The 14,646-nt window shown below is 47.4% G+C and overlaps 1 protein-coding gene and 1 long non-coding RNA gene across 2 annotated transcripts in view; both read right to left on the minus strand.

The window, feature by feature from the left end:
- Positions 1–222, minus strand: part of CUNH2orf72 (chromosome unknown C2orf72 homolog) — a 7,726-nt gene extending 7,504 nt beyond the window's left edge. Inside the window, exon 1 of the mRNA XM_029911122.1 lies at positions 43–222. Within this exon, the coding sequence (XP_029766982.1) occupies positions 43–222 (180 nt within the window). The remainder of the gene's footprint in view (positions 1–42) is intronic.
- A 5,197-nt stretch (positions 223–5,419) lies between these two features.
- Positions 5,420–6,447, minus strand: LOC112123495. Its single transcript, XR_002909534.2, has 2 exons — positions 6,048–6,447; positions 5,420–5,947 (listed from the first exon to the last, which is right to left on the minus strand). It is a non-coding gene; the product is annotated as an uncharacterized LOC112123495 (long non-coding RNA).
- Between the last annotated feature and the right edge of the window lie 8,199 nt (positions 6,448–14,646).

The raw sequence follows: 14,646 nt of genomic DNA on the forward strand, positions 1-14,646 counted from the left end.
CGGGTCCCCGGGCCGCTCCCCCGGCTTCTCCCCGCTGCCCGCCGGGTCCCCGGGCTGCTCCCCGAAGAGCTCCTGGGCAAAAGCCCCCAGCAGCGCCCGGGTCTCCCCCCCTTCCAGCACCTCCCCGACCAGCAGCACCTCTGGCTTCCCCCCGACCAGCTCCACCAGGGCCTGGAACTCCTGCAGCGCCTGCTCCCCGGGACCCGGGGGCTCCCCCTCCATCGCCCTCCGGGCGCTCCCCGTCTCCCTCTGCAGCGCCGGGCCGGGGCCGGGGCTCAGCGCCTGCCCCGCCCCGCCCCGGGCACAGCCCGCCCCTCGCCACTTCAGGTTGTTCCCTCCTGGCTTCTTCCCCCTCCGCTCCTGCTCCTAACTCCACGTGGGGTGCAGGGGCGGGGAAATAGGGGCCCAGAATATTTATGACCCACCCGCTTTTGTGGGCCAAAGATCCCCCACCAGCCCAAGGCTTCTAGGATAAACTGGAACCAAGGGATGCTGCCGGCGGTCAGGCCTGCCCTGGTTGCAGTCTCCCAATCGGAGCAACAGCCACACCGGGATAAAAGGAAAATCCGGAGAATAAGAAAATAAGAGGTGCCCCAGGTGGGTCAGAGTAATGGTCCATCTAGCCCGCTCTGCTGTCTCCAGTAGTGGCCAGTACCAGAGCTTCAGGGGGAGTGTGCAGAACTGGGTAGTTAAAGGAATCCTCCCCCCTCTTCCTCTGCCGGCAGAGGTTTAGGAGAGTCACCCTGAGCATGGCATTGCATTGCTCACCATCTCGGCTAACAGTCCTCTCCTCAATGAATTTATCTCCTTTTTTTAACCCAGTTGTACTTTTGGCCATCACAACATCCCCTGGCGAGGAGTTCCATAGGTTAATTGCGCATTGAGTGGAGGGAAAATTCTGCTTTGGGAAGCAGAAGCCAGCTGACAATAGAGAAAAGTCCTCTTGCCCCAAATTCTGAGTCCCTCAGACACTGGGAGGAGGAAGAGAGAATGAGAAATGAACAGCACAAGCAACTGCACACAGTACATCAACCCCCTTCCTGCTGTGAATCTTGCCCTGATAACTGAGTGACCCCCAAGGTTTGTTAGTATTATTATAGTAGAGCTGCTAGAGGCCTCTGTCATGGACCAGGACCCCATTGTGCTGGGCGTTGTACCAACTCAGAAGGCAAAGATAGTCCCTGCCCCAATCAAGTATAATGGATGGATTCAGGCAAATGGGGGAACAGAAGGAGACAATGTCGGTGATAGGCAGTGGTCACCACACACCAGCAGCCTAACTACTGTCAAGTTTTTTGTAGGCCTCCTGGCCTCACAGCAAAGGGGAGTTTTGAGGGATTTGAAGGTGGAGTGTGACTGATACAACCTGACCAGGCGCAGGAGAAAGACTCCTGGGTGTGGGTGTGATGGGACCGGAGTGCAAAGAGGAACATGCCTGACAGGAGAAAGGCAAAGTGCATTAGTTCATCCAGTTGGTGATATATAGTATAGGTGAGTGTGACATCCTCCTAGCCAAAAGCCTTAAAAGCAATGACTTGCCAAGTTATAGGACACCTTCTAATTGTACCCTAACACCCACACAGCTTAGGTCCACCACGGACACTGACAGACCCTGCAGCCTCTTCACAAGCCATTTCCAACAGCGCCATAAACACACAACACATCAATCCCCCTCCCAGCAGAATGCAAACCTTTAATCGCAGGGTCGGCAGCATTAGCAAATGTTCAGCACTAACACGGGTGTACATGTTCAGCGTGCAGTGTTTGTGGGGGGAGCACAAAGTCTTACTGAAGGTTTTGTGTTACCAAATTTAAAGCCTCAGTTGTGAGCCGGGAAATAACTGTAGTTGAACTTGTCCATGATGGTTGCAGGGGCATACTCTGACCACTAAGCAGACAAGGAAGCCCTGTTCACATGAAAGAACATCAAGTGACAAACAGCCAGGGGAGAACGTACCGTGAAGTTTACAAAATGGACAAATGTGTGTCAGCCGGGCTGGGAAGCAGCGGCATCACAGCAGATGGGATTCTCATGCTGCTTTTCCTTGATAAACAGGGCTACTCACGGGCCTAGTCCCCCCGCAGAAGATGCAATGCTAATAATTTACAGGGCTTGCAGCTGATGGGAGTTACGGTGACACCCAGCACCGTATGTTTAATGAGCCATATCTGATTTGCAAAGAATTTGGAATCTATTTAGCCACCAGTGGCTGTGTGCAGTTCTCTTTAACATTAAAGGAACAGGGAATAATGGGAGGGTGGAGCATTTATTATAGCCCAGCCAGACACAGACAGGCTAAGAGGAAGAGTCAGGGCAGAGGTTCTCGACCTGGAGATGAAGGTCCCGACCACCCTGCCATTCCCTATTGCTGAATGGGAAGGCAAGTCATGGGGGCCGGGGGTGTCCCAATATAGACAAGGAGGTCATGCTATGGAAGAGGTTGAGAACCATTCCGTTAGGGGACTATGTTACATTCTCTCCCTACCAATGACTGGTGCCAGGGAAGCCCACAGCGAGTGTGGATTGATGATGTGGCTAACTGGGCGGGATGTGGTGTGGCACCCTTCTCTAGGCTGTGTGAAGACAGCAAAACATGGAGAAAGATCGTTGGCCAATGACTCCCCTGCGTTGTGTTCACTGTGATGTGACTTTATGATGTGACTGCCATGCGGGCAGGGGACTGGACTCGATGACCTCTCGAGGTCCCTTCCAGTCCTAGAATCTATGAATCTATGCTTTGCACTCTGAGAATAATAAAAAATACATAAATTCCTAACACCAGGCTGGCAAAGCCCCAAACTCTTTTAAGGGTACTGCTCCACCTCAACGGCCTGGCCAAGGTGTGAAAGAATCAGTGGTTTAAACATCAGGCTTGAAAGCTCTCAGGTCACAGGAATCACCAGTTTGGGGAGTGGCAATGACATCACCCCTTCCTTCCTCCAATGGAGTTCCATGATGTTTACAACAAAAGAAGGGCTGTAAAATGTATGGCTGCTTGTGCACCCTGACCAGCCCCATTTCAATTTGCAAGCATGCTGGCTGCAGCGCCCCTGCTGAAACAAGGGTTGTGAGCGCTTTGCACCATCACAACTCTGCTCCAAGCATGCTTTCTTCCACAGGGGCTTGCCCCCTGAGTTAGGCCAGAAAGAGCTGGCTTAGCCCAGGTGAGTCATAGGCAAGTGACTGGTGAAAGTAACTTAGTAATTGACAAGCACCGATAAAGGGGGAGAATCTTAACTAGGGATCACATTCTGCTGTCATAAGATCATATGTTGACCTACCTCACTGACAGCAAGGTCACCCACTTCTGAAAAGAATGGGCCATGTACTAAAGCTATAAAATCAGATACAATCTAATAGACAGGAATGGCCTTTAGTTAGAGTTTGTGTAAGGATTTATTTTCATTTATTTGAAGTCTTGCCAATCACCCTTTATCTAATCTGGTGTAGATACATTCTGTCTCTAATACTACAGACTTTGAAAACAACAAGGAAGGATCACAGGCAACAGCCACATAGCTGGGGCCCCCTGGCTTTCACTTCTCATTGCTAGATTCTAGGAACTCCATACCCAATACCTAATTTATTATAGTTTTCCTTTGGCTGAAGCAGGTAATGGGTCAGGAAGGAGATCGACTCTATTTAGAGATGGAGCTGGGGGAAATTTATTCTTTCCCTCCACCCCCACCCCCGCACCGAGGGAGGTGCTGGGGGAAGCTGGGAACTTATTCCAACAGTGAGTCAGGAAGGAAGGCTGTCTAGAAAGAGCCCTGTTGCTGAGAAGAGAACCAGAGGTGAGGTCTTCTTCTTTGCTCTCCAGCCCCAGCAGGAGTGAGCCATGCTTTACAATTTTGCTTTGGACTTTGACTGATGAAAGCCCTTCTCTATTTATGTTTGGGCCTTAAGGGGGCAGGACATTATTTATGCTTACTGATGACAAAGCCCCCCACCACACAAAGGTGTTTAAATTGTGCCTTGGTATGCAAAATAGTGTCCTATGCCATTCAAGACCTATCACCTGAAGCTAAAAGAATAATCCTTACCTGGAGTATGAACAATACCTAGCTCCTATATAGCTTTTCAATGAGTAGCATCCAAACCCTGACCTGTTCTGGGACAATAACCCCTCCAGTTGGAAGCCCTATGGTTAATGTAGGGACATCCTAGACATAAAAGGCAAAAGAATCTGTACTTAAATTGGATGAGGATCGTGGATTATTTTTGCTTGGCAGCAGATACCTGGCTTATTTGAATAAAAAAATCAACCACTTTTCCGAATGAAAGTGTCTGTAAAGATCCAGTTCTTTTTTTATGCTCAGCTGTAATACAGCTCGTTTTGTTTAGATGTTCCTTTGTCACTATGTCCATAGGGAACGTGAACATAATCCACCGTATCCAAACAACTGTGTTTACATTTCTCTATTCATTAACAAAGGTACGCTCTAATTGCCAATGCAGCTTTCTCGTCCTACTCATTGTTTTTCAAGAGAGAGAACTAGCACCTAACAAACAGAGTTTAAAACAGCTACCAATTTAGTGGTACATTGCAAGTGATTTTCATGTAGTCCAAACTAAAATCTCTTCAGTTGTAGGACCCAAGCAATTATATTAAGGGTGCTTATGAGGCCTGGAAGTTGTAGACAACACTGGTCTTTTCCACGCTGCACTGGTTACAGGCTGAACTTGTTAGCAATTGGAAGTGGGGTCCTGACTAAAGCTAGGCACCGAACTAAAGAGATATGATCTGCAGTGTTGCCAATTATTCCCATCCTGGATCTCTCCTGAGCAGGGAAAGTTAATCTGACCAAGAAGTCCTTGTAAAAGTAAAAAAAAAAACCTAACAGAAATTTAAAGGAAATTTCATATTTTTATGTAAACAAAAGTCAGGCTAGCTGTAACCCTAATAACACAAAATTTGTAAAAGCAAAAATTGTGTTAGGCAAGTAAAAAAAAACTGGGTAAAATGTTGTTGTAACCTTAAGTTAAATAAATATAAACTGTAAACTATAGTTTAAATTGGTAAAAAAAAAAAAATCAAAATAACCTATGTATAAACAAAATGCAGCTGTTGCCCATTATTGTTTATAACAAAAGGTATAAATGCTTGCTGTAATTGTTTATCTAAAAAAAAAACCTGTTTTGCTCTCTCCCTCCACGCAATTGCTAAAAATAATAAAGTATCTAACTTGCTGCACCCAACCTAAAAGTAAAAACACTGTTTTTCTCCAACAGTTCCAGTTCAGGTTTATGGACCATCTATTAGCTCTCCTCCTAAGCCCTGCTATATTAAGTTAGATGGAATATATGGGCTAAAGGTGTTAACACCCAATCACTGTCCAATATTAAACAGTGTTAAAAAAGGTCAATGGTTTGGTATGCAGAGAACTCAGCCTGCTTAATGCCATGGCAAATACATAATTCAATTCATGCCACAGGGCAGAAGTTTATTGATTGAAACACACAAAAGGAAAATAATCCACAGGAAGTAAAGAGCACTGCCACTGAAATTGACTGTTTATGCAAAACAAACAATCAAAACCTAGCAAGGTCCCTTTTTGGAGACAGTGGATATTGGCTAAAGTCTCTTATTCAGTCAGTCTAACAGTGCTTCTTGGTGGGGAAGAAAGGGTTAGTGCTGTTGTTCAATTCTGAATAGGGAATAATCATCACTTTCCTGCTTTAGACAAATCGGGGACACACACAGGGAGAGAAGAGATAGGACAGTAAAGCTGGGGGAAATTCAGCTTTTGTTGATGTTCTTGAGATACAGAGTGGCTGGCCAGGCACAGATGGATGCTGGCAGGTTGGCCATGACAGCTGTTGCCCTGGACCCGGGCTCACCTTCTGGGTCAGGGGCATCATCTGGTTGGTCTGCTCAGTCCCTCTCAATCACTGCTCCTTCTCAGACTGGGAAATGCTGGATGGGCTGTCTCTCGTCTCACCAACCTGCCCGGCATCAGGTGAAAAGCCGAGAGAGATAACACAGGAGGAAGATGGGGGGCAAAAAGCAGTACACAAGGGAGGGGAAGACAGAGCAGGATCTCACATGTATCAGTTTGAGGTCCTCGCTTTTGCAGCACTGATGGTCAAGCGTCCCTATTGGAGTATCAATGTGTGGTATCAGGCAGGCAACAATCCTTCCACTGCAGCTGCGGTGATGTCAGTAAGGTTTAGTCTCCCCTCTAAAGTCTCTTTAATGGTCCCCAAAGAGGCGATGGGTGGAATAATCCAGCCACTCATTATTTTGTCCACCAAGCAGGCTTAATTTCCAACACACCGATTTTGGTTCATTGATTTCCAATCCTCTGCTCCTCTTGTTCACCAGTCATAATCTTAACACAGTCTTTCCGTGAGATCAGACGACCATTTCTGTTTAAATTAAGTCAGTTGGTCTAGCTCCTTCTCATATCTTTTTTAAACAGACCTTTATATCAAAGGTCATTGTAACAATTCATAAACCTTTACCTACTTTTCAGCAGTTAGGCTAACAATTAACAAAGGCAAGTTCTCAGCATATCTGGCTGTGGGCTTGATTCATTGATCTCAATGGACAGTCTTTCCATGAACGTCACTGGACACAGAATCTGGTCCTAATGACTCTGCTATTATTCCTTCTCCTTCACAAACAAGCTAACACACAGGTTCAAAGAAAATCACAGCGATTGCATGACTCTCCATTTGTACAATAGGTTTCCGAAAGCTGAACAGAACCCCTATGTGACATTGCACTCCATATGATCTTCTGAAAATATGCTAATGAGTGTGAATATAATGTAACTGGAATATGCTTCATGCAAAAGGTCTCTTGTAAGGTATCATTACAAAGCTTATAGTATCATTACAAAGCTTATAATCTACTGAGTGTGGTCATCCTATTTGTATGACTGTATCGTTCTTGTATCTGAAACTAGAAATATGAAATATAACTCTGAGGTCCTATTGTAATTATGCAAAGTGTGGGCCATTAATGGTGGTTTGGAATACTGATGGCTCCCATCAACTAGGACAATTGACTGTGGATGGCTCTGTTTACTTGCAAGCCTTCCTGTGAGTCAGACCGGGAAGAATGGAGGCTGGGGTCTCACAGGACATGTCACCATGTCACCTGGTACTGAAATCCATCTTAAACCCGGTGCTTTTCCATTTAGAAGGAGGGGTGGGGACCCAGAGAGACAAAAGATTTCTGCCCTGTGCCAAAGCTATAAAAGGGGGTGAAACAGAACAGAGGGGGCGGCCAGTCATGAGAAATCCCTTAGTTACCACCTGAGCTGGAACAAGGACTGTGCCAGGGGAAAGGCTTGGGCCCAGACTAGGAAGGAGTCTAGTCTGTGAAAGAAGCTTATTGGAACATCTCCGAGGGTGAGATTTACCTGCATTTAGTTTCCTACTGCATTAGGTTTAGACTTGTGTGTTTTTGTTTTATTTTGCTTGGTAATTTACTTTGTTCTGTCTGTTATTACTTGGAACCACTTAAATCCTACTTTTTATATTTAATAAAATCACTTTTTACTTATTAATTAACCCAAAGCAAGTAATTAGTATCTGGGGGAGCAAACAGCTGTGCATATCTCTCTATCAGTGTTATAGAGGGCGAACAATTTATGCGTTTACCATGTATAAGCTTTATACAGAGTAAAACGGATTTATTTAGGGTTTGAATCCCATTGGGAACTGGGTATCTGGGTGCTAGAGACAGGAGCACTTTCTAAGCCGTTTTCAGTTAAGTTTGCAGCTTTTGGGGGACGTGGTTCAGATCTGGGTCTGTGTTTGCAGCAGGCTAGCGTGTCTGGCTCAACAAGACAGGGTACTGAAGTCCCAAGCTGCCAGGGAAAACGGGCTCAGAGGTAGTCTCAGCACATCAGGTGGCAGTTCACAAGGGGGTCTCTGTGACCCAACCTGTCACAGGTTCAAAGAAAATCACAGCGATTGCGTGACTCTCCATTTGTACAATAGGATTCCAAAAGCTGAACAGAACCCCTGACATTCCACATGGAGCCAATTGAAAGTCTGATATTCCTTGTCACCTTTGTGTTGCTACTGAAGAGCAGTAAAGTCTTTATCAAGGTGAAAATCCGATCAAGGGGAATGATCTGGGACCATGCCCTGTGTCTGCAAGCAGAGAGAAAGAGGGGAACACGTCGTCACAAAAATGGAACAAACTGAATTCTTAAAATGAAAAGGATCCTGTCATTAATCAGATCCTAGTGTTATGTGTTGTCAGATTCCACAGCTGTTTATTGTGTCCAAACCCACTTTGTATATCACTGCACAAACAGCACAACATCCCCTAAATCCGCAGTCTCATAGGCTGCAAAAACTCATGGAGTCCTGGAAAGAGTTTGTTCCCTTAGAGAACACAGGCATGTAGCTGTTGCAGGCATGCTGAGCATGAATGAGAAAATCTAACATCAAAATATGAAATAGAAAGAGAGAAACCCATGTGAGGTCGAGGGAGGCACACGGGATCAGACCCAGAAGAAGGAGCCCACGTAGGAGAATCCCTACACTAGGCAGAGCATTGTGAAGAGGACTTTGATGTCAGTTTTACTCCAGGGACGGAATTCTGCCAGGAGCGATTTTATTTTATACTGCAGAGGTGCCTACTGTAAAATCTAAAAACACAACACCACAGATACCCCTCATCAGCTGGTGGTAGCAAGGGCCCATCTCCCTGCTACAGAAATGGAAAGCAACCCACTGTCACCGGCTTAGACTGTGCACCTTGTATGTAATTTAACGCAAACACAGCAGAAAGGCTTCAGATGTTCTCTCCCCCCTTACCCAAGGACTGAACTTTTATAGAGCTCTCCACACCAGCCTGTACTCCCAGCTCATGTTGTACCTACCCAGCTCAGAATGTCCTTCAGGGGCCACAGATGGGATCCAGACAGTTTAGGGGTTGCCAGGGATTAGCTATCAAAAACTAGTGGATATTCTGAAAGTCACCAGGCACCAATGACTTTAGCCCCTAATGAGCTCCTCTCCTTCCCACTAGACATCAGCCACATACCCCATACCATCTGCACTCACTGGACGCAATCACACTCAACGTAGGAAATCCATTTCGGATAGAGCGATACAAGGCCCTGGAAAAATCATGCTAAACTCATAGTCTTAGTCCATATCAGAGGTTCTAGACCAGCCAGGCTGCTTCCAAAAGGGCCGGTCATTTCTCCACAGCAGCCAAACTCCACAGCATAGAGCTCTCCCCATGGGGGGGTTTATTTGTAACACAGCAACATGCTGTAGAACAGTTTCTCTTTTATTGTGTATGTGGCCATGATTCTTCACCCATGACTATGTCTTCCCCCAGAATCATGGTACTGCTGCTACTGCCCCGAAAAGCAGGCCACAACCCAACTTGTGAGGGGAATTCATCTTATAGCTGACCAGGTGGGTAATAAACTCGGGTGTCCTCACAGAGCAAAGTCTTACTTTTATTACGGTCATGAAGGGGTTTCAGAGTATGGGCTTCCTTCACTTAACATAGGCCTTTCACCTCATGGGTGCTGACAGAGTTGTCAACACTTGCAGTGTTATGGTGAGACTCACGATACTGTGAATAAGAGACTTTAACCAATATCCTTGACAGCCAGGTTTGAAGCCTAGCCTATCAGACCCCTAGCTTAGGCCTCTTGAGTTCAGCAACTAAAGGAGGACTTGACACACTCCTTCAGAGGGGGACACAATTGTATTAGACGTCAGGATCATCATGGACGTCAGGAATCCTGGGTTCCAGCCTTGGTTTGGGGAGAAGAATGTAGCTTATTGGTTAGCGGCAGAACGTGCTTTTGTTATCCTACCTGAAAGGCAGTGCGATGGAGCAGCTAAGAATTGGATATCTTATGTTAGCGGGTTCTTATTCCCGACAGTGCATGCAGTGACCTGGTGTAATCACTCTGTTAACTGTGAAATGGAACTGTAGCTCATACTTGGATGCCTGGCCTTGATCAATAAGGGTGGATGGGAACACAAACCAGTCAGCAGAGGTGAGATCTGAACTCACGGCTATCGCCTCCCCAGTTCAGGGAACGGCCCCCTAACTTACCGGGGTATTTGATGGAAGAGACTAGTGTCTCTCTCCCTCTCCCTCCTCCAACAGAGGCTTGAAACCAGTGGATGTGTTACATCATCAGTGCTAAATGCAACTCCTCCCATCCCCCAAGCACCTACACAGAGCCTCCTGCTTTCTTCCTGGAGAGTCCGATTGGTCTGCAGTCTCCACTCCCACTGACCCTGTCCCTGGTGAAAGGGATAAGCTGAGATGGAGTTCGGCCCATTTGGCTGTGACCAAACAGTGCCTGGCCCACTTGTATTTCATTGCCTCTGGCCTGTGGAGAAAGCCAGAACTCCAGGCTGTCAGAACAGGAAGCTGTTCACCTTAAAGAATGCAGACTCCTTAGCCATACAGGATGTGGGAGCAGCCCAACACTGGCCTGTGATAAGGAGCCCTAAATGGGACCAAGGCTGAGAGAATTCCCTGGGAATGTTCCTTTCTGGGGCACTACATGAAAAGGCCAGGGGGCGACTGGACCTTGCCCCGTTGTGTCAGTAAACAGTGCTGGATCGATGGGCGGAGTGATTTGGCAAGGTTTTGTTTGGAGGCAGATAAAGCTGGGGCTGCTTAGAGTCCTGGGCACGTGCCCCTTTTTGATCCAAGTTTGGAGGTTAACGGGGCAGCGAAACCTAGCAGAAGGCTCTAGCCCTCTGGCAGTGCTCCCAGCCTGTGATTGTGCCTGAACGGAGCAGCAAGCCCTCCTGTTCCCTTGGCACGGTGCAGCCTTCGCCATGGCACGTCGAGAGGGTGGAGCAGCCTGATCCCAGCGTTCTGGAAATTGTGCTCTGCAGGAATCCTAAAAGTTAGAGGGTAGAGCCCTACTAGCTCTCCTCTAGTCCATCACCAGCTGCACCCCTTTTGTCTCCGGCCTCCCAGACACCCACAGGCCCCCCACTGGTCCACACAAAATGCTGCTCGTGAATCAACTGTTTGAACCCCTCCCCTGGCTCCCCCTCTGCTACCACATCATATTCAAGCTTCTCACCGCCTCCAAAGCTTGGCAGAACTCTGCCCCACCCTGCTTCCCTGGCCCGTCACCATTGCCACCTCTGCTCTGGCAGCGATGCCAGCGTCATCCGCCCACACGTGTCAGTTTCTCTCAAACATCTCCGTGCCTTCTTCCACACTGCCCCCTGCGCATGGTCCAGCCTCTGTGACCTCTTCCTCTCTGCATTTAAAACCCTCATGTAAACCCACTTCTGCTGTGCTACTCAAGGGACTGAGCTGAACTCATATCATGAAGCCCAGGACACGCCGAAGGGTCACCTTTCTCTGCCACTAGCCTGCAGGGTGACCTTGGACAGCAATTACTGTTTTTTAAAAACTTGCAATTTTTAAGCCAATCTCATGATTTTTTGGAGCTTGACTTGTGAGTTAGGAATGCTTGGAGTTGGTGATATTAGCTGGCACTCAACATCCTCCCATACCCACAGATGCTGATTCAATTCCTTCAAAATGCAAACCAACCATAAAAAAATGAAACCTGGGAGGCAAATTACGCCACTTCAGGCCAGAAAGTTTCCTTCAGAATAATCAGGGTTGCTTTTGTGCGACTCCCAGAACTGTGCTAGGTGCATTACAAAGCATACAAGGGTACATCTACATTGCAAAAAAAAAACCTAAACTCCACAGCAGCATGTCTCAGAGCCTAGATCAGCTGACTCAGGCTTGTGCTCTGGGGCTAAAAATAACAGTGTGGACGCTCCGCCTGACCTGGGCTTTGCAACCCGGAAAGCGGGGAGGGTCTCAGAGCCTGGGCTCCAGCCCGAGCAGAAACATCTACACTGCTATTTTTAGCTCCATAGCTCAAACCCAAGTCAGTTGACCCAGGCTCTCAGACTCGCCGCCATTGCTTTGTTTTTGCTGTGTAGACACAGATTCCAGACTGAAGCGTTCGTGAGCTTAAAATAGAGAGAGAATGATCCAACTAAACAAGAAATCACTTCTTTCGGCTGTGAACTATTTAAAAAAATATTTAATTTTTGATGTCAAGGGTTTAAAATAAATATTTAAGCAGCTGTAAATATAAAGATGAGTCCAGTGTCCTTACATAATTCCTCACATGAACACTGTCCCAGGGCGTTTTGTCTGCCCTGCTATAAGTGATAAACGGTTTGAAGTTTATACATACACACAGGCATGCAAACAGAGAATAAACTCCAAATTTTAATGTGTGGGGTTTTTTTGTGGTGTAGGTTTTTTTTTTGTTTTTTGTTTTTTTATTTCGGCGGCAGTTCAGATCTTAGCTGGATATAGGAGCTGTAAAAAAACAAACGAGACACAAACATTAAGTCTGTAATGCAAAAATGCATAATTTGTAATAAAATTTGTATAACTGCAGCACCTAGGAACCCAGGGATGGGCCCGGATCCCATTGTGCTAGGTGATGTACAAACACTGAACAAACAGACTCTCCCTGCCCCCAAGGGGATTACAATCTAAGTATAAAACAAGAGGACAGATGGATACAGACAGAAAGGGGGGACAAGGAAACAATGAGACACTATTAGTCAGCATGATAGGCGGTGGTATCGGCCCACCAGCAGTCCAACTGTTGTCAAGTTAATCAATTCAGCATAATTAGAACTGGTTGGGAATTTTTCAATACATTTTTTTTGAAAAATTTTCACATCAAAACCCCACCCTGAGATCCCAGAACAGCCAATAGGCTGGGGGTTGGGGCACTCGGCTGAGACTGGAGAACCCAGATACAGGTCCCTGTTCTATCTGATTCAGAGCAAAGACTGGAACATGAGTTCCCCTTCCCAGGTGAGTGCCCCAAACCGCAGACTACTGGATATTTTGAGATGGGGAGGGGTGTTTGTGTAGGTTTTTCCCCCTCCCTCTTTTTTTGGTCTCAGTTTTGTCCCAGTGCAGAATGGGAAAATGTCTGGAATCTCAACATTTTCAGGGGAAAGGAAAAGTTTCCCAGCCAGCAATAATCATAACCTCTACACTATACCAGTGAGGATGCAGCTATTCAATGGGGTTATTTGATATTAGATTCAAATCACCTGCCTCCCACATTGCCTCTTCCCTCCCCCGACAAAAAATCTCTAAATATCTCCCGGGGCCATTCTCCATCAGATTGTATCAAACCATAGGCAGGTTGCACCACTCCTAGTGTCTATTTAACAAGATCATTGTACACATGGTGAAATCAGTTTATTTCATAGAATATCAGGATTGGAAGGGACCTCAGGAGGTCATCTAATTCAACCCCCTGCTCAAAGCAGGACCAATCCCCAGACAGATTTTTGCCCCCGATCCCTAAATGGCCCCCTCAAGGATTGAACTCACAACCCTGGGTTTAAGCAGGCCAATGCTCAAACCACTGAGCTATCCCTCTATGGAGATAAACTCCACAGAGGGGGTAGTGTATACTTGAATGTGCTAAACACAGTCCATTTTACTTGGAACAGGGAGTTCATATGCCTGCACTGTAGGTACTATTTGTTACATAGGAACCTAGCGAAACTGATTCACACAAAGCCACATATCAAGATGCAAGATCTCTCTAGACCAGCTAGAATACCCAATCACCATATACAGAGCCCTACCAAATTCAGGTCCATTTTGGTCAATTTCATGGTCAGGGGATTTTTAAAATCGTAAATTTCATGGTTTCTGATATTTAAATCTGAACTTTCAGGGGGGGGGGCGAGGGGGGTGTCGCAAGGCTATTGTAGGAGGGCTGCAGTCTTGCCACCCTGACTCCTGTGCTGCTGCCTTCAGAGCTGGGCGCCTGGCCAATATCCATGGAGCTTCCTGAAGCCAGGGGAGGATCCTGGAGGTGGGTCTGACCTGGCCCTGGGAGTGGCCTGTGCAGGAGAAGAGAAAGTCCTGTCCCTCCCCCGTCTGGCCGGGACTAGCAGTTGGAGTTCAGCCCACAGTCACAGCCCCACCTCTCCCCGCCTCCAGGCCCAGCGCTCAGGAGTTAAAGGGGCCGCTGGCTGGCTGGCTGGCGTGTGTGTGAGACTGACCCTGGTGCCCCCTTGATCATGGGGCCCTGGGCAGTCACCCACTTGCCCACCCGTAATGCCAGCCCCCCCCCATGTTGACAACCCCCCCATACCATGCCACCCTCACTTCCACACTGCTGCTGGCAGTGATGCTGCCTTCAGAGGTGGGTTCCCGGCCAGCAGCCGCTGCTCTCCGGCTGACCAGCTCCGTGAAATCTAGTCTCTACAATAGCCAGATTTAATGGGGGAAGATCGGATTTCACGGTCCATAATGCTTTTTTCACGGCTGTGAATTTGGTAGGACCCTAACCACATATGCGGCTACTTTACCATAGCTTTTCAGAGCTCTACCTCCCACCTGACTCTTCTCACGGCAGCTGCACCATGCACATCAAAATTCTGCTGATGCACAGGGAAGGAGGGGGCCTAGGAAGCTGATGCAAAGTCCTCTGAAGTCCCTGGAGGACCTGCCATTGACTTCAAAGGAGTTCGGATCAGGCCCCTAGCATGCAGTGAAACAAACAGGGCTAGGCCTGTTGTCTACCAGCTGCCCTGAGCACTGGTGTGGAGGACAGCCTGGCAAATGCCACCGTGCCAAGGGTTCATGGCCACAGAACTACTGTAAG

This window comes from Terrapene carolina, unplaced genomic scaffold (assembly GCF_002925995.2).
Source record: "Terrapene carolina triunguis isolate 2854851 unplaced genomic scaffold, T_m_triunguis-2.0 Scaffold88, whole genome shotgun sequence".
Taxonomy (NCBI): Eukaryota; Metazoa; Chordata; order Testudines; family Emydidae; genus Terrapene; species Terrapene triunguis.